The 26,412-nt window shown below is 47.1% G+C and overlaps 1 protein-coding gene across 8 annotated transcripts in view; it reads right to left on the bottom strand.

The window, feature by feature from the left end:
- LOC140399264 (dynamin-1) overlaps positions 1-26,412 on the bottom strand; it is a 309,201-nt gene that overhangs the window by 193,354 nt on the left and 89,435 nt on the right. For all 8 annotated transcript variants that reach the window (XM_072488710.1, XM_072488715.1, XM_072488714.1 and 5 more), the window contains exons 3-4: positions 4,353-4,502; positions 1,711-1,914 (exon numbers count right to left, since the gene is read on the bottom strand). In XM_072488710.1, coding sequence (XP_072344811.1) covers positions 1,711-1,914; positions 4,353-4,502 — 354 coding nt within the window. The remainder of the gene's footprint in view (positions 1-1,710; positions 1,915-4,352; positions 4,503-26,412) is intronic.

Genomic DNA, 26,412 nt, shown 5'->3' with positions numbered 1-26,412 from the left:
AGAATTCAACAGTAGCTGCGAGAAGGCCCTTATTGAGGAACCCTTGCATTTCAATGTCTGAGTGATGCCAGTTGCTTCTATGGTGGAAAAGGTCTCCAGTGCAAGCATGCTGGTCAGGCTGGCCATAGAACATAGAACATTACAGCGCAGTACAGGCCCTCAATGTTGCGCCGACCTGTGAAACCACTCTAAAGCTCATCTACACTATTCCCTTATCGTCCATATGTCTATCCAATGACCATTTGAATGCCCTTAGTGTTGGCGAGTCCACTACTGTTGCAGACAGGGCATTCCACGCCCTTACTACTCTCTGAGCAAAGAACCTACCTCTGACATCTGTCCTATATCTATCTCTCCTCAATTTACAGCTATGTCCCCTCGTGCTAGACATCACCATCTGGGGAAAAAGGCTCTCACTGTCCACCCTATCCAATCCTCTGATCATCTTGTATGGTCAGGCATCAGAGGTTGAAATAGATCCGCTCTAAAAATTATGGTCTCAGATAGAGCACCTGCTCTTTTTAGGAAGCACTTCAGAATAGAGGAAACCCCAGCAGAAAGGGAATTGCAGTTAAAAACAACACCTGCTCAAAATAGAAAGAACTTCAGAGTTAATGGACCATGAAGAGCTATAAAAACAACAAAGCTAAAACCTCCTTTGAAATAGTTTGGACCTGTCAATTAAGAGGCTTGTAAAAAGTAATGGACCGTGAAATTTAATGTAAACATTGCAGTTCAAAGCATTTAGGCCTCTCAGCAAGCCCAGAGGCTTAAAACTGTTAAAGGGGAATGAAATTGAACGTGAAAAAAGCACTTCAAAGGTTTTTAACACATCAAAGGGAAGACTTTTACCTTCATCTGACAGATCTCTGAAACTGGCAACCTAAGAGAGACATTAAAGGACTTCAAAGCTACATGGGGAGGATTTTGCATATGACCCCCATCACGTGAAAGACTCGACCTGAGCCCTTCCAGCCCAGGACAAGCCCCCCGGCACCCACTTCCCAAAGATCCCCTCAGCACCCTTGACATAAGTGCAGGATATAATTGCAGGAGAGTACTTTTTCACCCCCACCCCATTGGTGTCCACGGTGTCTCGTCCCCACTTTTAGGGACCAGTAGTGATTCACGCCAGGATGGTTTCCCACTGGAGGACAGGTAAATACTAGGAGGTCGCTGCATTCAACTTCAATCTTGCTAATAAGATTAAAATGAATGCAAATGAGTTGTGATCAGATTCTCGCCCGGGCGAGTTCCTGATCACTCCAGCTGGAGCGGACCGAGAGAACGGGAAACTGATTTGCGCCTGTCTGACGCAAATCCCATTGCGGGACTCTCCCGAAATTCTCCCAACATATCGGGACTTGCGCCCGGCACGACATGGCCAGAGAATTGCCACCAAAGTCATCGCTGAAACCTGAATTGCAAGCCCTTTGAACACAGACTGAAGCAATGTCAAAAGAATGAATGGGTAATGTTATGCCCACAACCATACTGAGAATCATGTCCCCAAAATGTGAGCAGTAGCCATCAACTCTGCATCAAATGTTGAAATTATGTGGAGGTCTAAAGAATGATGATGGAGTTGTGCCAATGGATTCCATCTTTCACCCCTGATCTGGGTTTTTGAATATCACACCGAAAACACATTTTGCAGAGTTAATTCCGGAACAGCACAGGGTTGCGCCTAACTAAAGGATGGTGCAGTACCTTGAGGGTCAACCTCTTTGGCTATCTTCAGGGCATCGGAGTTGGCCAGGTCAGTGTTGGCGGGGGACACTGCTAAGACAAGGCAGTTCTCCTTGGTGACGAATTGCATGAGCATGTCTCTGATCTGGAACTCTATGTCCTGTGGTTGGTCACCCACAGCCACCTTGGTCATTCCAGGGAGGTCAATCAAGGTCAGGTTAAGAACTGAAGAGAGAACAGATAACTTGATGAGTTTATGGTGTCTTGACATTACGATAACATTAAAATCAATGAGTTGAAAGTTGACAAACTTGGCAATAATGTGACCCGTTTATATTTCAGCCAAGGCATTGAGAGCAAGGGAAAGGGTCTGGCTGCAACATTGGACAAGATTGTACCGTTAAAATTTAAGACTATGTCTAACAATCTGCAATTTCCCCAATTGGACAGATGGGGCAGAATTCTCCCAGTCCTCCAGTGACTCGCTGCAAGGCCGGAGGCTTGGTAATATGACGGCACAAGGCAGAGATGAAGGCTCCAAAGGCTTTCCACTTCCATGGCTTATTACAATGGTCAGGAATCTCTGCAGCATTGGCCACCAGACAGCCAATTGAGGCAATGAGTTGCCAATCAAGAGCCACTTCCCACCCCTGCCAGCACTTCGCCCTCAAAGAGTTCACCGCTGTTAGACAAAACCCCAAGCCTGGTCTTGAAGACACAGAGACTAGGACTTTTTGCATTGTTTATTGTAGAGTTTACTTCTCCTTTCTTAACACAATCTCCCTCAGTGATGGCTGACTCTTCTTTATATGCACATCCAAGCATAATTAGTTGTCAATAGCCAGCTAACTTTATTACCCTAAACTACTGAATATTTAACATTTTGAGCGGCACAGTGGCACAGTGGTTAGCACTGCTGCCTCACAGCTCCAGGGTTCAATTCCCGCCTTGGGTGACTGTCTGTGTGGAATTTGCACTTTCTCCCCGTGTCTGCGTGGGTTTCCTCCGGGTGCTCCGGTTTCCTCCCACAAGTCCCGAAAGACGTGCAGGTTAGGTGGATTGGCCATGATCAATCCCCTTAGTGTCCAAAAAGTTAGAGATTAAGTTAGGTGGGGTTAAGGGGATATTGTGGGAGCCTGACCCTAGGTAGAGTACCCTTTCAGAAGGTCGATGCAGACTCAATGGGCCAAATGGCCTCCTTCTGCACTGTAGTCATTCTATTCTATTCTATGATCCATCAAAAAATTGCGGCACGGTAGCACAGTGGTTAGCAGTGTTGTTTCACAGCGCCAGGGTCCCAGGTTCGATTCCCGGCTTGGGTCGCTGTCTGCGGAGTCTGCACGTTCTCCCCGTGTCTGCGTGGGTTTCCTCCGGGTGGTCCGGTTTCCTCCCACGAGTCCCGGAAGACCTGCTGTTAGTTGAATTGGACATTCTGAATTCTCTCTCAGTGTACCCAAACAGGTGCCAGAATGTGGCGACTAGGGGCTTTTCACGGTAACTTCATTGCAGTGTTAATGTAAGCCTACTTGTGACAATAAAGATTATTTTTTAAAAAGCAGAACCTATCAGACACCAACGGTTGTCACATGAGGAGACCATTAGGCGAACCTTGGCAGCCTCCCAATGATGGGGCTCATTTATGGCCACTCCATGGCCCACAGAGATGGCCCTCCCAGGCACAATGGCTGCCCTCCATAGTGCCACAACAGAAGTTCCCCCCCACCCCTAATCACAGGGTCCTCCCTTTGTGGCCCTGTGCCACCATCTTCAATTGGAAAGCTGTCCAGACAGTAGCCCGTTAGTTGGGTGCCACTGGTAAAATTCCCATGCTCATGGTTAGCTCTCACCTTTGACCTCAGCGGTGGGGCTTGCCTTCCCACCATCTGACAAAATTCAGTCCATAAAGTTTGGTTAGAAGTGATTGAAGGACTGAAAAATCCATTCTGCGTTTCATAGTGGATAAGTTCTGTCCGATCTTTGGGTCGAGGCTCTTACAGTCTTGAGCATTTTGTCACAGATGCAAAAAGACCCAATCATTTGAAACCTCACAATAACATCTTCCAGCTGACCGCAGGATGCCCCTAAAATACGATTCACCTCCAAATGACCTCAGGGTGTCATTGTAATTAGATAGCGATCTCAAGGATGATTCACATTACACAAAAATCCAAAACCTAATACTACATCGAAGGCTTCCAGTGCAGAAGGAGATCATTAGGCCCATCGAGTGTGAACTGACCCTCTGAAACAGAGCACTCCGAACTAGGTCCACTCCCCAGCCCCATCCCCATAACCCCACCTAACCTGCACCTCTTTGGACACTAATGGGCAATTGGTCATCGCCAGTCCACCTAACCGGCACATCGCTGGACGTGGGAGTAAACTGGAACACCCAGAGGAAACCCACGCAGATACGGGGAGAATGTGCAAAATCCACACAGTTACCCAAGGCCGGAATTGAACCCAGGTCCCTGACATGTGAGGCAGCAGTGCTAACCACTGTGCTGCCCTTGAGGTGTAACATAATGTCAGACTCCTGTCTTTGTATTAGAATAGCCAAGTATCACAGTGTTCTGACCTTACTTCTCCAGAATAACCCCTTCGTCTTGCAGTATCACAATTTCCGCAGCAGGCGGGCTCGCCCCCTTTGCGGCTACACTTACCGTTTGGTGAATAGACTCGGAGGTTGATTGGAATGGACGAGATGCCCCTGTTGCTGCCAGTCACCCGGTCCGTTTCCTGCTCGATCTCCTGCCGCACTTCATCAAAGTCGGTGAACTTCTTGCCTTTGCAATGTAAAAACTCTGCATGTTCTACAGATTAAAAAATAAATAGGTCAAAGCACAGGTCATGAATCGAGCGGACCTGAAATGCCGAGGCAGAACGATCCACCCCGGGAGGTCTGCTGTTTATTTTTCTGTCTGACGGAAATTTTTCCCACAGAGTTTATGAACTCCCTGGCGGGGGAATCCCAGCAAACCTCTGCAACCTTTTCCAGTGCCCACTTCTCGTGGTGTGGAGGAGCCGGCATTGGACTGGGCTGGGCACAGTAAGAAGTCTTACAACACCGGGTTAAAGTTCAACAGGTTTGTTTGGAATCATTAGCTTTCGGAGCGCTGCTCCTTCATCAGGTCTCATGGGTCTGCACACTTTCTAGCTGGGATTACATTCAACAGTATCCTGGCAAAACGGCCTCTCTGTATCGGGACACTGAAGACAACTACAACTCCGCTACTGCTTCCCGGACTGGGATCCATGTCATAGCTTTACACCATCTAAATTAGTCAAGTCTTTGAGTCCTGCAGTTAAATCCCACACCATGTAAACATCTATAGCGAGAGAGACTGCTCAGGCTGGGGGTCTTTTCTCTAAAAACAAAGAGTTGTTTGAGGAATGGTTCTTATACGGGTCTTTAAGGTTTGGAAGTGATCGGATGACAGAGCAAATGCTTCCATGGTGGCGGGTGGAAGAGTCCAAACTAGGGGCCATAAATACAAGACACTCACTAATAAATCCAATAGGAAATTCAGGAGAAGCTTCTCTACCCAGAGACAATGCTTGGATGCAGAATTCACCTTCACAAGGAACGGTTAAGTTGAACAGCATTGGTGCATTTAAAGAGATGCTAAGTAAGGACATGCAGGTGAAAGGAATAGAAGGGCATGCTGATAGGACACAGATACCAACGAGGATGCAAGGGAACTTTGGTGGAACTAACATAACCCTTGGTCCAAATGGGGCATGTCCATCCTGTAAATTCTCATAAATAGAACACAAGTTAGTGCACTTGGTATGACCAAGTGTTAATATTGCAATCCTGTCACAATGAAACTCATCCTCTCGTTGTAAGATGGAGCACTAACTGGAAAAAGGTTAGGGCATTATTCTCAAGTATATATAAGAACTGGTTTTCAAGAAAGTGTGTGTGTGTAGGAGCCTGGCTCTCTGGGTTTTGTGAATAAACTCATGTTTCCAGGTTCTTCATTACTTGGTGAATGAGCAGCGAGTTATAATGAGGTATACACCAAGGGCTGGATGTTTGACCGGAGTACATCGAGTTCCAACCTCGCGCCGTGCCAGGAATAGGGATGGGCAGTTCATGGTGAGACATCCAATGAAAGATGGTGGGTTGGATCCTGAAGCAGAAGGGCCATTCGGAGACCCTGCAGCTCAGAGAGAATGGCAGTCCGCCAATTCAGGAAAGGGAGAGAGAGAGAGAGAGAGGGAGTCTCGGGGTCGGAGGCGGCCTTTCAAAATTTTCAACAATATGATCGTTCAGAGCTGCCAGAGCCACAGCCACATTGTGGAGAGGAAGGAAACAAATCCCACCACACCAGATGGTGAAATCTGAAACCAATTTAAGCTGGAATTAAAAGTCTATTGAGGAAAAGGGCATTGTCGATTGTTGTAAAAACCCATCTCCCCTTTAAGGAAGGAAATCTGCCTTCCTTACCTGGTCTGGCCTACATGTGACGCCAGATCAACAGCAGTGTGTTCGACTCTTAAATGCCCTCCGAAATGGCCTGGCAAACCACTCTGATCATGGGCAATAAACGCTGGCCCAGCCAACATCACCCACATCCCATGAATATATATTTTTTAAAAGGTAATAACAGACCCAGCTCTTTCACATCTGCAAGTGTAGCAGGTGTTGCTATGGAAGTGGCAGTCAGGCTGCTTGGCCTTGTGAAAGTTACAAATGGAAGAAAAGCAGGAGTCAGTGAAGTGGTCAGAGAGGGTAACATGCCTACATTGGGGGGGGGGGGGGGGATAAACTGCAAATGAAGCCACAGTGCCCCATTTGGAGAATGCTGTGTTCCCAATTTTCGCAATTCGTCCTGGAATCATATCTTGCTCTTGGCTTTGGTTTATAAATGACTCACAGTTCAGTCACTGACGAATCATCCCTGCTCATTTTCCTACATATTAATGTGGAAAATACTGGGTTGGAGAATACAGAACTGGAAAATTCCAGTCACCTTGCGAGAACGGGAGGGAGCTGAGGGATCATGTTACTGGACCAGTACTCCAGAGGTTTGGACTAACGATATGAAAACACTAGTTCAAATCCCACCACGGCAGCTGGGGGAATTCAATTTCAGCTAATTAAACAAATCTGGAATAAATTGCTTGTCTCTGTAACGATGGCCAGAAAACTGTCAAGTTGTTGCAAAATCCCACCTGGTTCGCCAAGAAGGAAATCTGCCAACCTCAACTGGCCTGGCCTACCTGCAACTCTCACAGCAGATTGGTCGATTCTTAAGCATGGTGTGAATTTGCCCAGCACCCCACTGGGTTGTTTATCAGGAGGCAGCCCCCCAAGATCGTCTCGAGGGTAATAAATGCTGGTCTTACCATTTAAAAAAAAAAAAATTCTACATCTTCATTGCTGTCAGCTCCAACGAACAATAAACAATTTCTACGCCCATGTTGCACCAACAGGGACGGACAAAGTTAACCCAGCGCTGACCGCTGTGTGGTGTTCTTTGTGTTGCTAAATTCAGGATGGTCGGCGTAGTGTTCACATAGGTAGCTTGAACTTGATCAAAGCTATAAATTTATTAACACTACTAATTTGGATTTGACACGTACTCCTAAATAATACACAGTTGAGTATTAATATATAAACTACACTCATCTACAACTAATCTTAATACTGTTATAAACTATGATCTGCTCTTACTCACACTATCTATACTTCTGTCTTTCTCCCGCTAATTCCTGCACTACTCTCTCTCACAAGGCTTAGCATCAATGCCTTATATACTTGTATCTGTAGCTCCCTCTAGTGGCTACTCTAGACGTTTCATTAACTGTGCAGTTAGTAACATAGAATTTACAGTGCAGAAGGAGGCCATTCGGCCCATCGAGTCTGCACCGGCTCTTGGAAAGAGCACCCTACCCAAGGTCCACACCTCCACCCAGCAACCCCACCCAACACTCAGGGCAATTTTGGACATTAAGGGCAATTTACCATGGCCAATCCACCTAACCTGCGCATCTTTGGACTGTGGGAGGAAACCGGAGCACCCGGAGGAAACCCACGCACACCCGGGGAGAATGTGCAGACTCCGCACAGACAGGGACCCAAGCCGGGAATTGAACCTGGGACCCTGGAGCTGTGAAGCAATTGTGCTAACCACAATGCTGCCGTGCTGCCCACAGTTCTTACAGTTATGATAATACCACACACTAGACTACACTATATTCCAATCGGTCTTCAATCAGAGCCCTGTCCACTTGGTTACCGATCCATCAATGGAGTATCGGGGCCCCGGGACTACAATTCCCATTCTGGCACAGGGACAAACAATACTTTTGGAATTGATGAGAAGAATAGTGCAGGGGATCAAAGGCCGGGGACTACAATAGGCAAATTTAGGACCAGCTGCCAAGTGGGATGGTCTTAAATACTCGGAACTGCTGACTAGGAAGAACGGGCAAGGCAAGGATAGGGACTTCTCTTCAGAAACGAGCAGATCCTGCTAAGCGGCAGATACAATGGTGAGAAAAATGAACGGGAGAGATTTCTTCACTCAAGCTGACCTTAAAATTAGTACAATTTTCGTTTGATAATAGATCTACAAAAAATCAAGAGCAAAGCAGCCCATTGTGCAATGACTCCAATGTAAACAGAATAATTCCTGTTCTAATTAACCCTTGTTGAGTGAAGTGGATTCAGAACATTAATACTGTGGACATTCCTTTTCAACAGATTAATTCTCATGGCTTTAAGTGATATCCGAACCCAATTGAAGCCTTCTTACTCAATCCTGGCCTTTTCGGATCCTACACTTTATAACCCCCCCCCCCCCCCCCCACCCAATCGGAGGAGGTGGGAGATTACTGATGCTTTAGTTCCAAACATGAAGGCTAGCCTTCCAAATCTACAGGTTCACACAAGTGTACGGTTCACAGATAATCTGTAAAAAAAAGCACATCAAGTCCTACGCTGCTGTGCATAATGAAAAACATTTGACGCAAATGTTTCTATGGCAACAGGACAGGGTCCAGAAGCAAAACAGCATCGTGGGGGAATTGGTGTTAAAGATGCTTTCTTGTGTGGAAAGAAAAAGACACGCGTGTGCCAGGACAGTTTCACACTCCCAATCCTCCAACCATAGACTTCTTGGCATGGGGAGGCATTAAGCACATAGGGAGCGAGCGGGGATTTAAAAATAAAGTCAGAACAGAAAAATACATACATGTGATGATGCAAGATTTTTTTTACATAGATTACATTATATCTGTCACAGTAATACTTTAAAATTGCTATTTTAACCTACAGACGGGCAGTGTGTCTGCGAAGGTGCAATTAAGATTTTGTAAAAGCGAGGTCATCATTCATTCCAACCATGTGTATCGTTTACCTACATAGGACTAATGGAATTTTGTTTAAGGAAAGAAGGTTCCCTGGGATTAGATATTTAAGAGATTTTGGTTAGCCTTAATAAGGTGGTCACAATCCAGTTAGTAGGATAGAGATGGTGTAATTAATAGGAGGAGCCAGGTTTGTAGCAGGCTGTTTAGCTTTTAGTTTTGCCAGGAGCTTGAAACTGAGCAGGAGCTTTTCTAAAAGGCTGTCAGGTTAAGCAGTAATCGCCCAAAGACAGCATTACTTGTAGCTGGTACCCGAAAAGGATTCTTGCTCTCTTCAAGCAATCTTTCCAAGGAATCTCAATACAAGTGTACAGAAAGTAACCCTGTGTTTGCTAACTTTATTTACAAGTGGCTTTTGACCTGTGATGGGCTTTGATTAATTGGAGATAGAGAAGGTATCAACTAAAAGTTAGTGTTTCCTTTTATGTTAAGAATCGTTTAACTGTTAATTGTAAGCCATTTTCTGTGATGTTAATGTGTTTAATCCTGTGTCAAGAATAAAGTCTGCTTTACTATAAAATATCCCTATTGGTCAGTGGAATCACTCATGGAATCCTCACAGTTTTACAAATTTAAAAAAAAAGTGTTTGGGGTTCTTGTTTGTTATCCTTGTTTGTTGGGGTCTGATCCAGGATCTTGACACATACATCTAGCACTTTTTGAGGTGATGGGAACTACACACCAGCCGGAGTCAACACATTCAGGGCTACAGAATTGTACGAGAAAATGTCTTCACGCTCCGAGGGGAGTTATTCCATGTCTTGGTCACTATTACCCTTCAGGTTAACAATTTAGATTTGTATAATGCTTTTTAACATACGAAAATGTCCCAAGGTGCTTCACAGGCCTATGATGAAGCAAGGTAGGGGTGGCAGGTGGCACAGTGGTTAACACTGGAACAGTGGCGCTGAGGACCCAGGTTCGAATCCCAGTACTGGGTCACTATATGTGTGGAGTTTGCACATTCTCCCCATTTCTGCATGGGTCTCACCCCCACAACCCAAAGATGTGCAGGTTAGGTGGATTGCCAATGCTAAATTGCCCCTTAATTGGAAAAAAATAATAATTGGGTACTCTAAATTTTTTATTTTTTTTTAAATGATAAAGCAAGGTGTGATACCGAACCCCAGAAAGAGACATCAGATCAGATTACCAAAGGTTTGGTCGATGAGGTAGTTTTAAGGAGAGTCCCAAAAGAGAAAAGTGAGAGGTAGAAACATACATCGTAAATAGAAGCAGGAGGAGGCCATTCGGCCCTTTAAAAAATAAATTTAGTGTACCCAATTCATTTTTCCAATTAAGGGGCAATTTAGCGTGGCCAATCCACCTATCTTGCACATCTTTGGATTGTGGGGGTGAAACCCACGCAAACATGGGGAGAATGTGCAAACTTCACACGGACAGTGACCCGAGCCGGGATCGAACCTGGGACCTCGGCGCCGTGAGGCAGCAGTGTTAACAACTGTGCCACTGTGCTGCCCCAGCTCCGCCATTCATCATTATCACGGCTGATCAATGTAGTGATATTCAGATATCGATATACATGATCAATGTATGTAAATGTAGTACAGTCATTTCAACACTAGATGTCTCACAGTCAGAAAGATTCCCGTTCTTTTTAGTTAGTTAGAGAGTGTGATCCAGAACAGTGAACAAGCAAGACATAGAATAGCTAGAGTGAGAGAAGCTAGAACTAGTTTGTTATAATAGTGTATAGTTATATAGTTATCTGTATTGTACTTTATTTCTTTATAGTTAGTTTAGTATTGAGTAAAAGAACGCACAGTTTATTATTTTATTACTCGTTAAATAGTTAATCTTTCAACAAGAAGACTATTGGTCATTTTATCATCCTGGTGGATTCAAGAGTAATATATACATTTTAGATAAGTCATTATTTAAAATATAACAATCATCAAGTTCAATACCCTGATCCCGCCTTCCCCTCATGTCCTTAGATCCCTTTAGCCCCAAGAGCTATATCTAATTCCTTCTTGAAATCACAAAACGTTTTGGCCTCAACTACGTTTTGTGGTAGCGAATTCCACAGATCCACCACCCTCTGGGTGAAGAAATTTCTCCTCACTTCTGTCCTAAAAAGTTTATCCCTTATCCTCAAACTATGACCCCTAGTTCTGGACTACCCCACCAATCGGGAACATTCTTTCTGAATCTACCCTGTCTAATCCTGTTAGTATTTTATAAGTTTCTCTCTCACTCTTCTAAACTCCAATGAATATAATTCTAACAGACTTAGTCTGGCCATCCCAGGAATCAGCCTTGTAAACCTTCGCTGCCCTCCCTCCACAGCAAGAACATCCTTCCTCAGATAAGGACATCAAAACTGCATGCAGTACTCCAGGTGTGGCCTCACCAATGCCCTATACAATGGCAGTAAAACATCTCTATTCCTATACACAAATCTTCTCGCTATGAAGGCCAACATACCATTTGCCTTCTTTACTGTCTGCTGTACCTGTGCGCTTACTTTCAGTGACTGATGCATGAGGACACCAATCCATCTCTTTCAATTCAAATAATAGCCTCTCTTATTTTTGCTACCGAAGCGGATAACCTCACATTTATCCACATTATATTGCATCTGCCATGCATATGCCCACTCACTCAGCCTGTCCAAATCCCGCTGAAGCATCTCTGCATCCTCCTCGCAGCTCATCCTCCCACCCAACTTGGTGTCATCTGCAAATTTGGAGATAGTTCCCTCATCCAGGAAGTGAGGCAGAGGGGCGTAGGAAGCCTGAGATGAGCCATGGTCACACTGGATGACAGAGCAGGCTTGAGGGGCCAAATGGCCAACTCCTCCTCCTATTTCTTGTGCTACTTGAAGAGTATTCCAGAACATAGGGCCTAGGCGACTGAAGGCAGGCCCCCCGCGACGGTGCAGCGATTAAAATCAGGATTGTTTGAGATGTCAGAATGAGAGGAGGGCCGAGATCTGGGAGGGTTGTGGGGCTGGTGAGATTACAGCGATAGGGAGGGGGCCAAGGCCACGGAGGGATTTAAAAGCAAGGATAAGAATTTAAAAATCAAGATGGTGTGTGACTCGGAGCCATTGTAGGTCAGCAAGCACAAGGGAACGGGACATGGCGTGAGTCAAGACAGGACCGAGTTTTGGGTGACCTCAGGTTTATGGGAGATCAGACACAAGGGCATCAAAATAATCACGCCAATCAACTTCTCAAAACACAGATCATCACGATCACATTGCTGTTTTGTGGGATCTTGCTGTGTGCAAATTGGCTGCTGCATTTTTCACATTACAACCTAAAGAAAGCGGGCAGCATAATCAAAGACCCCTCCCACCCGGCTTATTCGCTCTTCCAACTTCTTCCATCGGGCAGGAGATACAAAAGTCTGAGAACACGCACGAACAGACTCAAAAACAGCTTCTTCACTGCTTTTACCAGACACCTAAACGACCCTCTTATGGACTGACCTCATTAACACTACACCCTGTATGCTTCATCCGATGCCGCTGTTTATGTAGCTACATTATGTACCTTTTGTTGCCCTGTTATGTATTTTCTTTTATTTCCTTTTCTTCCCATGTACTTAGTGATCTGTTGAGCTGTTCGCAGAAAAGTACTTCTCACTGTACCTCGGTACACGTGACAATATACAATAAACAAAATCCAATCCAAGAGAACTACTTAATTGAAGCAGTGTTTCGGGGTATTAGGAAAGGCGCCATATGAATTCAATTTTAATCTGTCCAGTGATTCATGCCTGTGCCTGAAGTCAGCCCACCCTTGGATTTGTGAGCAACATGCGATTTCAGAGAATCGAATCATCGAAAGTCTAGGAGAGCAGGCACAACAGCAGCAGCTTGTACGAGCGCACGGTTCCAGCCATGTGGAATTTGTCACATCATACCAGACTTGAAGGAAGAGGAAATCTGACTAATGGATCACGATAACTTGGCCTCGGTACACCAGGCCCACAGTTAAACCTCAGAAGGCAGACCACACAACAACAACAAAAATAATAATAACTTGAAGCTCAAGCAGAGCACTGAAGTGAACAACTGGGACTGTGTCTACTATGTCTAGAACAGTGAAACACAGCTTCATTTCCCAATGTGGTCCTGTCGGGAATGTCAAGATTGGTAAAAGACTGTTGTACCTTGTCACCCAATTTCAACAGAAGTTGCAATTACCATCCTTCGCATTGATGATCTATTTTTTGATTTGTGTGTTTTTTGATTTTTTTTTTTCCCCCCCCCTTAATTAGATACAAAAATACATGCATATTGTATGATTCTGTGCCTGTACTCTATCACAATCGTAATACAGTATAGTTAAGATTAACAGCATCATCAAAACTTTGAATATCACGCCCCCAAATGCCCTCTCTCGTTCATCTGCATTCTGAACACCTTCATAAACGTGACAATATCTGGGACGGTGGCGCAGTGGTTAGTACTGCTACCTCATGGCGCCGAGGACCCGGGTCGCTGTCCATGTGGAGTTTGCACATTCTCCCAGTGTCTGCGTGGGTCTCACACCCACAACCCAATGATATGCAGGGTAGGTGGATTGGCCACACTAAATTGCCCCTTAATTGGAAACATTTTTTAAAAATTCAGACCAAACTTCTTGGAAAGGACAGAACCTAAATTGCCCCGTAACTAGGAAAAAAAATGAATTGGGTACTAAACTTGACACTATTGGTACGGCCACACTTGGAATACTGTGTGCAGTTCTGGTCACCCTATCATAGAAAGGATATTATTAAACTAGAAAGAGTGCAGAAAAGATTTACTAGGATGTTACTGGGACTTGATGGTTTGAGTTATAAGGAGAGGCTGGATAGACTGGGACTTTTTTCCCTGGAGCGTAGGAGGCTTAGGGGTGATCTTATAGAGGTCTACAAAATAATGAGGGGCATAGATAAGGTAGATAGTCAACATCTTTTCCCAAAGGTAGGGAGTCTAAAACTAGAGGGCATAGGTTTAAGGTGAGAGGGGAGAGATTCAGAAGGGCCCAGAGGGGCAATTTCTTCACTCAGAGGGTAGTGAGTGTCTGGAATGTGCTGCCAGAGGTAGTAGTAGAGGCGGGTACAATTGTGTCTTTTAAAAAGCATTTAGATAGTTACATGGGTAAGATGGGTATAGAAGGTTTTGGGCCAAGTGCGGGCAACTGGGACTAGCTTAATGGTAAAAACTGGGCGGCATGGACTGGTTGGGCCGAAGGGCCTGTTTCCATGCTGTAAACATCTATGATTCTATGATTCTATGATATTCAAAATTCTGCTGCCCATGACTTAACTCACCATCAATGAGTCACGACCATAATGAGGTCCCATTCACCTATCAGCCCTGACATATGTTGGCTCCCAGTCAAGCAATGTCCCAATTTCAAAACTCTCATCCTCATTTTCAAATCCCTCCATGGTTCCCCCCCATCACAGTCTCTAACCTTCGCCAGCCCCATGACCCCGTGGGTTATCTGCGCTCCTCTAATTCTGGCATCTTGAGCATCCCCAGTTTTAACCACTCCATCGTTGGTGGCTGTACCTTCAGTTGTCTAGGCCTTGGAACCTCCCTACACCTCTCCGTCTCACTTCAAGACACCGTTTAGAAACCTACCTCTTTGAACAAACATTTGATCCTTTGACCCAATATCTCACATGTGACTCTGTGTCATACGTGGTTTAATAATGCTCCAGGATAATAATGATCCTGGATCTTTTATTAGGTTAAAGGCACTATTTAAATATAAAGTGTTGTCCGATATCTCTGCTTCCACCAACGGAAACAAACTTATCTGCTTAGCAGCCAAGAGGAAAATGAAGACCTGATGCAGTGAACTATTTGGAAGAGTGTGGGTCACTTCCCTGGGAAAATCGCAGCAGCCATTTTACACACAGCAAAACTGTCGGAACTGAGGCAAGTGGGTAGTTAACGTGGGGGGGGGGGGGGGTTTCTGGCGCAGGATAAATACAGGCCGGAATGTCAGCTCTTCTTCACGGTGTTCTTAATGCCCACCAGAGAAGCAGACCAGGTTTTTCAGTTTGCATCTCCAGGTGGGAGTCGGTATCGCGAAGAGTAAATGCAGAATCAGCTGCTGTCACATTTACAAGCTCTGCCTCCGACACAAGATTGCCTACCACACTGGCTAGCGGCGTCGGACCTTCAAGGTGGGACTTTAAATTGAGGCTCCCCCCACCTGCACTCCCAGATGGACGGAAAAGACGCCAGGACATTAACCGCAGAAGAGGCGGGGAGTGCTGTCTTGGCCAACATTCATCCCTCAAATCTGTAGCACTAGAACAGGCCATTTGTAAAACACTTTGGGAGGGGCTGAGGGGGTGAAGAATCACAATATGAAAGCAATATTTTCTGGTTAAAAAAAAACAGAATTTTGGGTAGTAATTAATAGCTACATAAAAACAATAAAAATGCCTGGAAATATTCAGCAGGTGAGAGGGCATCTGAGAGACAAACAGAGTTAACCGCCGGGGAAGGGGCGGGCGATATTTGCAGCCCACGTTCACCCTCAGTGAGAATGGTGATGAGGCAGAAACTCCGGGGAGATCGCGTTTCACGATTTTCCCCGCCGCTCACCGGTGACATCACGAGTTCACCCCCACAAAGAGAGAGAACTTCATTTTTACAGATTTAAATACATTTTAATAGGACCGTCCAGCCCTTTGCTCGCCACATGATCCCTCCCCTCTGAATATTCAACCCTTGCCGACATGACTTCACGTGATTCACCCAAGGGGACCCCTCCGGGGGCGCAGAGGAAGTACAGCCCCCTGCCCCCCCCCCTCCCCGGGGGAGAGAAACCAATGCCACCCCAAAATACACATACCCAATGCCACCCCTCCATCCCCCACCCCCAAACCCACTGAACTTGGGGTTGGAGCGGGAGTATCAGGAATCACAGCAAGGGGCAAAAGAGAAGCCACAAATCAGCAGAGAAGGTCGAAGACTTCCTTGAGGGGCTGGGTGAGGGGTTCAGTGGGGGTTAGGACTCCTTATAGCACAATAAGCAATGTCAGCCTGTGCCTGAAAAGGAACACTGCATTTCTGGTTTGTGCAGCTCCCTCAGAAATAGCGGAAAAGGTATGACACAGAAGGAGGCCCTGCAGCACGGTAGCATTGTGGGCAGCACAATTGCTTCACAGCTCCAGGGTCCCAGGTTCGATTCCGGCTCGGGTCACTGTCTGTGCGGAGTCTGCACATCCTCCCCGTGTGTGTGTGGGTTTCCTCCGCGTGCTCCGGTTTCCTCCCACAGTCCAAAGATGTGCAGGTTAGGTGGATTGGCCGTGATAAATTAGCGTTGGGTGGGGTTACTGGGTTATGGGGGTAGGGTTGAGGTGTTGACCTTGGGTAGGGTGCTCTTTCCAAGAGCTGGTGCAGACTCGATGGGCCGAATGGCCTCCTTCTGCACTGTAATTCTGTGATCTGTGATCATGTTCATGCCTGTCCACCCTCACTGGTTGAGAGCAGCAGAGGCAGTCACAACAGAGACAGCTGAACTCGCCTGTCCACCCTCACTGGTTGAGAGCAGCAGAGGCAGTCACAACAGAGACAGTTGAACTCCCCTGAAGCTTCTAGCACATACTCTGAAAAGATAAAAGTTGTCTCGATCCAAAAATGTTAGGCTGGTTTAGCTCTACTGCAAGGACTGTGTCAGCTTACTGTGTAAACCTGCTTAGAATTACATTTTAACAAAGTGCGGATTGCTCATTGAACATCTGCTTCTGCCCAAAACAACCGGCGTGCTCAAAAACACCTCCGTTCCGTTCGTACCCCACAGGACTGTAGCCCCATCTGAGATTAGCTACCACATCAAGGATAGAACCTAGGCTCTTCCTGCTCAGTGCTACAGCAGTCGACGTGTTTACCTACAGGGGGAGCCAGATGGGAATTTTCTAACCATTAGTCTCTTGTACTGTGTAGCTGAAAACTGCCCTCTTTCTTTATCGGAACCAGCCAAGCACAGCTACATGAGAGACCATGAGAGGCCCAATCTCGCTCTGGAATTAGAATCAGTTACAGTTCTCATATCCATACCCTCCAGGTGTCCCCCCCCCATCCAGCAGGAAGAGAAATCACTGCTTTCTTCAGGACTGAGTACAGCCTTAGTTATCTCAAATCAATAAACACAGAGGCCACCATTTGATAGACAACTCAATCCCCAAAAGGCACTGGGTCAGACGTCAGAATAAAATGGTAGAGAGTGTTTGGGATGGAGTCTCCCAGAGGCCCATGTTTAAAGGCCCACGGCACAGCTGTCCTGGGAGATTGAGAGCTCAGTTCTCCCCTGCACTGCAAAGCACAAAGGGGTTAGTGTCTTCACCCTGGAAAAGGCTCCTCTGTTGTGTGTCTCTGCTGTGTCAGCTGTTTTATCACAGCTCCGCAATTGGCACGGGGAAAACTCTGCTGCTCAGTATTAATAATAATTTCATATTCGTGTGTTAGAGTACCAAACTAATCAGAGTTCAGTGCTGAATGGGTGATCTGGGCTCAGAGAGAGATTACGACTGTAACAACAATGTGGGAAACTGAAATATTGTATGAGGGGGAGGAATTGACTCTTGCAAGGCAGAGGGTGCGACGCAGAGCTGAGGCACAGCAGAGGGTGCTTTGTTCTGCATCTGGTCTGCATTTCTTCAATATGGCTTCCCATATACAAATGGGAGCTTAATGCAACAGATCTCTGCCAAAACTAATAGGAAAAGGACCTTTTTATAATAAAACTGGACTCACAACAACAAAAACTTTAATTTGCTGCAGAACTGTTGATTAAATACAAGTGTTCTGTTGGCTCCGTAGCTCCTCAGGAAACATGCACTGCCCTTTTTTCTTTTGAGCTAAGAAGGCAAGAAAACGACTGACACAAACATTCAAAAATTTCATACATCCCCAAAATATCCCACCCTCCAAAACACCCACTGCTCATCCCCCCAAATACCTACCCAATCCCCCCCCCCTTCACCCAACCAACGTCCCATGTCCCCCAAAACACAGGCCTCGAGGTGGGCACTTACAGCAGGGGCAAGAGTGAGGCCACCAGTCAGCAGAGGGTAGGCCTAGGCTTTCCCGGAGGGGCTGGATGAGGGGTTTGGTATTCCACCCTGCACCTAGAAAAGGAACACTACTGCTGGTTTGTGAAACTTCCTCAGAAATCGTAGGAAATCCAGGATGCAAAAGGAGGCCATTCAACCCATCGTGTCCATGCCTGTCCTCTCGCAATGACCAGCAGAGACAATCACTTGAACTTCCCTGAAGCTTAGCAGAGCGGAGTAGATGACTAACATACGGAAAAGGTAAAAATCACCTGGATAGAAAATGTTGGATTGGATTAACTCCACCTCAACGAATGTGTAACGTACTTATGAGTACCCTGAACAAAGACGTGCGGACTGCATCTGCCTCTGCCCAAAACAGCTGGCATGCTCGAATCATCTCCTGGTCTTAACCCACCCCACTCCCAACACCTTTTTACTGGCTCAGTGCTTGCGGACCATGTTCATCTCTTACAATTCAGATGATGGGTCACCAATATGAAAGTTGCCTCGGTTTCTGGACCAATAGACACGGCCCCCCGCCCTGCTGAGCTGTTTTCCAACTTCTTTCCATCTTTTACTTCAAGATTTTCGGCATCATACAAAGAGAAGGTGGTCTTCCCACCCCTTGACATCATTCCACTGCCACCCAATGTCATTGCGGCAGATCGCAGCCCAAACATTCCCTTTTTCTTCTTCTTGGTGCAAGTGTAACAAGAAGATAATTAACAGGAGCAGGAGCGGGAGTCTGATCTGCCATTCATCCCCACTTCAAACAATGATTCCAGAGGTAAAGAGCTGTCGCTGTGGTGATGGACTGGAAAAGTTGGGTCCTCCCTTGGAGGAAAGAAGGCCGAGAGGGGACTTGATGGAGGTATTCCCGAGATCCTGAAGGGGAGGGTCAGGGTAAATAGTTCGAAACTGTTGCCTCTCAAGAGAGCCTCAAGAAGTAGAGGGCACAGATTCAAAATAATGGGCAAAAGGAGTAAAAGTGATGTGAGGGGAAAATGTTTGCACCCAAAGGGTGGTTGGAGTCTGGAACGAACTTCCTGAAAGGGTGGTGGAGGCAGGTTCGGTCGAGGTGTTCAAAACGGGAATTGGATTAATGTCTGAAAGGAGACAATGTACAGAGTTACCGGGATATGGCAGGGGAGTGGAACGGAGTCAAATTCTCTTTCAGAAAGGTCAATGCAGACATGGGCCAAAGGCCCTCCTTCTGCACAGTAATGATTCTGAAACTTTCCTGCCCATTCCCCACATCCCTCGATTCGGCAAGTCTCCAATCCACCTATCCAACCAAGAATGGAGCATCCATAGCCCTCAGAGGTAGAGAAACCCAAAGATTCCCAACACCAAGTGAAGAGGTTTCTCCACAACCGAGTCCTAAGTCCTTAGCGCCAGTTCTTGATTCCCGAACTGGGGGGGGGAAAACGGCTGCAATTCTCCAGCCGTTCACGCTGGCGGGATTCCCGGGTTCCGCCGGTAGCGCCCTCCCTCCCATGGGTTTCCCAGCGGCATGGGGTACTTCAATGGGAATTCCCATAGACAGTAGCAGGAACAGCGATCCTAGCACCAGCAAACAGCAGGCTACCTCCTGCTGCCAAGAAACACATGGCTGCGAGACCAGAGAATCCCGCCCAACCTCTTCAGTGTCTATCCAGTCAAGTCCCTTCAGAACCTTGCCTGTTTTGAGAGTTCACCTCCCATTTTCCTCAACTCCAGGGAATATAAACCCAAATTAGCCTCACAACCCTCTCATCCCGGGGATCAATTGAGTGAAGTTTCACTGTTCTGCCTCCAATGCCTCTTCGTCTTCAGGTACCACACTCCAAGAGATTATTGACAACCATAGACCTCCATTTTCAACTTGCTCAGGAGGCATGGATCACCTTCGTTTGTCGGACAATCATCCAATTTGCGAGGCTCTTTAGAAAGACAAAATGCAGGTTTATCCTTCCTTAAATATGTAGCCACGGCATTCCAGGTCGAGTCTCTCCAAATCCTGCACAATTTAGAATTACTTCCTTTTTCTTGTACTCCAATCCACTTGCAGTAAAGATCAACATGCCATTTGCTTTCCTATAATGGAAAGTGGTTAGCGTGACTCACCCAAGTGAAAGGCTGGAATCCTTGGGATAATAGTGATGGCTTGGTTATGGGAACATCATTTTATGGGAAGCCTGACTATGCAAAAAGCTGTTTCTAATAGCAGGTGAAGATACCCAAGCCTCATTTAGTTAGTACACCTTGGTAAATGCCAGGTCAATAAGAATATGAGCTTTGGGCATTCCCAAAGTTGAAACAATTCCCTTCCCCTCCCCTACCCCCTAATTCTCAGACTCAAAGTGGAAAAGTGTCACAAGGAAAGGGTATTTTAGTGCACCATGTAGGTGTAAGATTGGAATCCCCTGCAGCTGGGAAATGTATGGAATATAAATTTCAAATCCACAGATGTGCTTTGACTTCAAAATGACAAAGGGCAAGCTATAGCCAACAGCACAGGGCTGGGATAGCAAGGGGTTAATCAGAGAGCATTGAATGTATATGGTGAATATCACACTATCATAATTGTATTGAAGCACTCAGAATGCAACTTGATCCGTGTAGACAACTTAAACACCTTTGCACCATTTGTAATGACCATTTTGAAACATCTGTAATTTTCCTTAGCTGTATTGAAGAACCATGGGCAGGATTCTCCGACCCCCTGCCCGACCGGAGAATCACCGGGGGGGGCGGCGTGAATCCCGCCCCCACCGGCTGCTGAATACTCCGGTGCCGGGGTTTTGGCGGGCGCTGGTCGGCGGCCGCTGGCAGCGCCCCCCTCCCCCCGGCTATTCTCCGGGCCCACCGATCCGCGGGCGGGCCTGTGCCATGGGGGTACTCTCTCCCTTCGCACCGGTTGCTGTGGACCTCCGCCATGACTGGTGCGGAGAAGAACCCCCCCCTGCGCATGCGCTGGGATGACACCAGAACACGCTGGTGCTCCCGCGCATGCGCCAACTCGCGCCAGCCGGCGGAGGCCCTTCGGCGCCAGTTGGCGTGGCGCCAAGCCCCTTCCATGCCAGTTGCCATGGCGCCAACCCCACCGGCGCCGGCCTAGCTCCTGAAGGTGCGGAGGATTCCGCATCTTCCAGGCGGCCCGACGCCGGAGTGGTTCGCGCCACTCCTCGGCGCCGGGACCGCCCGCCCCGCCGGGTAGGGGAGAATCCCGCCCCTCAAGAGTGAAACCTGGTGCATATAGAAAACCTGAATGTCATTGCATTTTGCGTGATGTTCACTTTGAAATGTTTGTCAAGTTCTATCAGATATTTGACAAATAAAATATATTTTTGCAAAAATCGTGACTCATCCAAAAGCTTTAGACAGTGATTGCCTGCTATCAGGGAACAATGGTACCAGGGAAACGCCATTGACTAATGCAATCAACAGTCTGATTACCCAATATAACGGCACAAGGGACATGTCATCAATACAATGCAACCAAAGTCTGCACCACAGGGAGGTGTACTGGAATAGGGTCATTCAAACTCTCGTTGACCTCAGAGCCAGGTGCTGGTACTGTGTCACCACAAACAGCAGGAGAAACTCTCACACAATGAAAACAGAGAATATTCATCTGGATACATCTTCCCTGGAAAACCCAGATTGGTTAAACCAGCGGGAGCTGAAAGGGTTTCTGGACAAGGAAATGGCAGAGTAATTAAACAGCGACTTTAGTTCTGTCTTCACGGAGGAAGACACAAATAACTTTGCAGAAGTACTAAGGAACCGAGGGTCTAGTGAGAGGGGGAAATTGAAGGAAATCAGTGTTGGAGGAATTAATGGGATAAATCCCCAGGGCCTGATCGTCTGCATCCCAGGAGGGGGGCCATGGAAATAGTAATGTGATGGTTGTCATCTTCCAAACTTCTGTAGATTCTGGAACAGTCCCAGCAGATTGGAGGGGGGAAAATGCAACCCTACTATTTAAAAAGGGGGGGTGGGAAGAAGAAAACAGGGAATTACAGACCAGTTAGCCTGACATCAGTAGTAGGGAAAATATAGAGTATTTTAGAGGATAATATAGAGAAAGTGATAACAGGATATTTAGAAAATATCAGCTGGATTAGACAAAGTCAACATGGATTTATGAAAGGGAAAGCATGTTTGACAAACATACTGGTGACTTTTCAGGACATAATTAGTAGAATAGAGAAGGATGAACCAGTGGATGTGGTGTACTTGGATTTTTAGAAAACTTTTGATGAAGTCCCACATAAAAGAGGTTGGTGTGCAAAATTAAAGCACAGGGGATTGGGGGTAATACATTAGCATGGGTTGAGAATTGGTTAGTAGACAGGAAACAGAGTAGGAATAAATGGGTCTTTTTTGAAGGGGCAGGTGGTGACTACTGTGGTCCCACAGGGATCAGTGCTTGGGCCCCATCTATTCACAATATACATCAATGATTTGGATGATGGGACCAAATATATCCAAGTTTGCTGACAACACAAACCTTTGGGGGGGGGGGGGGGGGGGGAGTGTGAAGAGAATGTTAAGAGTCTTCAAGTTCAAGGTGTTTTAGACAAGTTGAATGAGTGGGCAAATACATGGCAGATGCAGTGGATAAAAGTGAAGTTATCCACTTTAGACAGAGGAACAGATTGGCAGAATATTTTTTTTTTTTAATTTAGACTACCCAATTATTTTTTCCAATTAAGGGGCAATTTTAGTGTGGCTAATCCACCTACCTTGCACATTTTTGGATTGTGGGGGCGAAACCCACGCAAACACAGTGAGAATGTGCAAACTCCACACGGACAGTGGCCCAAAGCCGGGATCGAACCTGGGACCTCAGCGCCGTGAGGCAGCTGTGCTAACCACTAGGCCACCTTGCTGCCCCGCAGAATATTATTTAAATGGTGTAGATTGGGAAATGTTGAGGTAAAAAAGGGACCGGTGTGTCCTTGTATACCAGTCGCTGAAAGCATACATGGAGGTACAACATGCAGATAGGAAGGCAAATGGTATGTTGGCCTTCATTGCAAGAGGTCTTGAGTCCAGGAGCAAGGAAGTCTTACTGTACAGGACCGTACAGGGCCTTGATAACACCAAACCTGAGGTATTGTGTGCAATTCTGGTCGCCTTATCTAAGAGAGAATATATTGCTTAGAGGGAGTGCAGGGATGGTTCAGTAAACTAGATTCCTGGGATGGCAGGATTGTCATAGGAGGAAAGATTGGGTCAACTGGGCCTGGATTCACTGGAGTGTAGAAGAACAAGAGGGCATCCAATTGAAAGGTATAACATTCTGATAGAACTGGACAGACTGGATGTAGGGATGTGGCTTCCTCTGGCTGTGCCCAGGGGTGGCTAGAACAAGGGGGAGGTCTAGAACAAGAGGTCACAGTCTCAGGATATGGTGTCAGCCACTTCAGACTGAGGTGAGGAGAAATCTCTTCCTCAGAGGGCAGTGAATCTGTGGAATTCTCTACCACAGAGACTGTGGAGGCCAAGTCACTGAATATGTTTAAGTAGGAAATAGATTGATTTCTTGTCTCTGAAGGTGTCAAGGGGCATGGGGAGAGAGCGAGGGTAAGACTTTGAGTTAGCGGATCAGCCATGATCATATTGACTGTGGGGGCAGTCTCGAGGGGCCAAGTGGCCTATTCCTGCTCCTATTATGTGTCTATGCGTGCAATTAACTAAGAGTGTTAACTATTGGACATCAAAACAGCAACAAGAAATAAGGGGAGGTGACAGTGTAATGGCAGAATCCACTAGTAATGCTCTAGGAACTCAGGGTAATGCTCTGGGAACCCAGGGTAATGCTCTGGGAACCCAGGGTAATGCTCTGGGAACCCAGGGCAATGCTCTGGGAACCCAGGGTAATGCTCTAGGAACCCAGGGTAATGCTCTGGGAACCCTGGGTAATGCTCTGGGATCCCAGGGTAATGCTCTGGGAACCCAGGGTAATGCTCTGGGAACCCAGGGTAATGCTCTGGGAACCCAGGTAATGCTCTGGGAACCCAGGTTTGAATACCACCATAGTAGATGGTGAAATTTGAATTCAACTAGAAGAAACTTAGGATTAAAAAGTATAATGGTGACCACAAAACCATTGTCAATTGTTGTAAAAACCTATCTGGTTCACACATGTCCTTTAGGGAAGGAAATCTGACGTCCTTACCCGGTCTGGCCTACATGTGACTCCAGACCCACAGCAATGTGGTTGACTCTTAACTTCCCTCTGAAATGGCCGAGCGAGACACTCAGTTCAAAGGGCAATTAAGGACGGGCAACAGGTGCTGGCCCGGCCAGCCAATGGATAAAATGAAATGTTTTGATAAGTCTGGGTTAAATTATAAAGAAGAGCACATCAAAGTATTTGGGTTGCAGTCGGAAGAAGGGTCAGGATTGGTCACCTTGATTTCAGCCAAGTCGCAGTGATCTTGGTCTGAAGGGTATAGTGTTTTGCCAGTAATTTGTTTTGGCCATATTGTGGAGATGCTGGTTTGAGGTTTTTTTTTAAAGTATCGTGACAAAACGTGGTGTCTTGCCTGCATTTTGTAAGTTTTAAACGGAGTCATGGGGCGAAATTCTCCGACCCCCCGCCGGGTCGGAGAATCGCCGGGGGCGGGCGTGAATCCCGCCCCCGCCGGTTGCCGAAGTCTCCGGCACCGGAGATTCGGCGGGAATCGCGCCGCGCCGGTTGGCGGGCCCCCCTGCTCGATTCTCCGGCCCAGATGGGCCGAAGTCCCGCCGCTAAAATGCCTGTCCCGCCGGCGTAAATTGAACCACCTACCTTACCGGCGGGACAAGGCGGCGCGGGTGGGCTCCGGGGTCCTGGGGGGGGCGCGGGGCGATCTGGCCCCGGGGGGTGCCCCCACGGTGGCGTGGCCCGCGATCGGGGCCCACCAACCTGCGGGCGGGCCTGTGCCGTGGGGGCACTCTTTCCCTTCCGCCTCCGCCACGGTCTCCACCATGGCGGAGGCGGAAGAGACTCCCTCCACTGCGATGCGTGGGAAACTGTCAGCAGCCGCTGACGCTCCCGCGCATGCGCCGCCCGGAGATGTCATTTCGGCGCCAGCTGGCGGGGCACCAAAGGCCGTTTCCGCCAGCTGGCGGGGCGGAAATTCCTCCGGCGCCGGCCTAGCCCCTCAATGTTGGGGCTCGGCCCCCAAAGATGTGGAGCATTCCGCACCTTTGGGGCGGCGCGATGCCCATCTGATTGGCGCCGTTTTGGGCGCCAGTCGGCGGACATCGCGCCGTTTCCAGAGAATTTCGCCCATGGTGTCTTCATGTTGGGTTAGCTGGGGAAGTGGAGTGTCAATTTCAGCCAGACGCAGGAGGTTTGGTGGTGGGAACGGATTGTTTTAATTTTGGGGTCTTTTTCTAAACTTTTAATTTATCACAGAAGTCCCTGTGCAGAGAACAAGGTAGAGGGTTGAGTCTGGGGAACGTCACTGCATTTCATGACAGCTGAATTCAGACCTTCTCAGAGGAACATAGAAAATGCAGCACAGAACAGGCCCTTCAGCCCACGATGTTGTGCCGAACCTTTGTCCTAGATTAAGAACAAATTAATCTACACCCCATCCTTCTACCGTAATCCATGTACCTATCCAATAGCTGCTTGAAGGTCCCTAATGTTTCCGACTCAACTACTTCCACAGCCAGTGCATTCCATGCCCCCACTACTCTCTGGGTAATGAACCTACCTCTGACATCCCCCCTATATCTTCCACCATTCACCTTAAGTTTATGTCCCCTTGTAATGGTTTGTTCTACCCGGGGAAAAAGTCTCTGACCGTCTACTCTATCTATTTATTCCCCTGATCACCTTATAAACCTCTATCAAGTCGTTCTCCGTTCTAATGAGAAAAGGCCTAGCACCCTCAACCTTTCCTCGTAAGACCTACTCTCCATTCCAGACAACATCCTGGTAAATCTCCTTTGCACCTTTTCCAAAGCTTCCACATCCTTCCTAAAATGAGGCGACCAGAACTGCATACAAGGATGGTTGGCTGATTCAGTAAAGTTGTGAGTTATCAGGAGAAACGTGTCTCGCTGGTCATCCTGTCCAAACCACACACTCGTGAGTCTGGTGTCATGAACCAGAGTTTGGGGAGGGTCTCTGAGTGAGGAGGGTGGTCCCCTACATAGGGTATAGGATCATGTAGCCACAGATATAAGACATGAGATTCTCGGGGCCTCCCTGTGCCATGATTCTCGGCGGCGGGAGGTGACCCCACCATTGACCGGTGGTGGGATCTTCTGGTCACGCCGCCATTGGTGGGATTTCCCATTGAATCCACCCCG

This window comes from Scyliorhinus torazame, chromosome 22, assembly GCF_047496885.1.
Source record: "Scyliorhinus torazame isolate Kashiwa2021f chromosome 22, sScyTor2.1, whole genome shotgun sequence".
In the NCBI taxonomy this organism is placed as follows: Eukaryota; Metazoa; Chordata; class Chondrichthyes; order Carcharhiniformes; family Scyliorhinidae; genus Scyliorhinus; species Scyliorhinus torazame.
The sequence above is the reverse complement of the archived record's forward strand: the minus strand, read 5'-3'. Positions and strand labels throughout refer to the sequence as shown.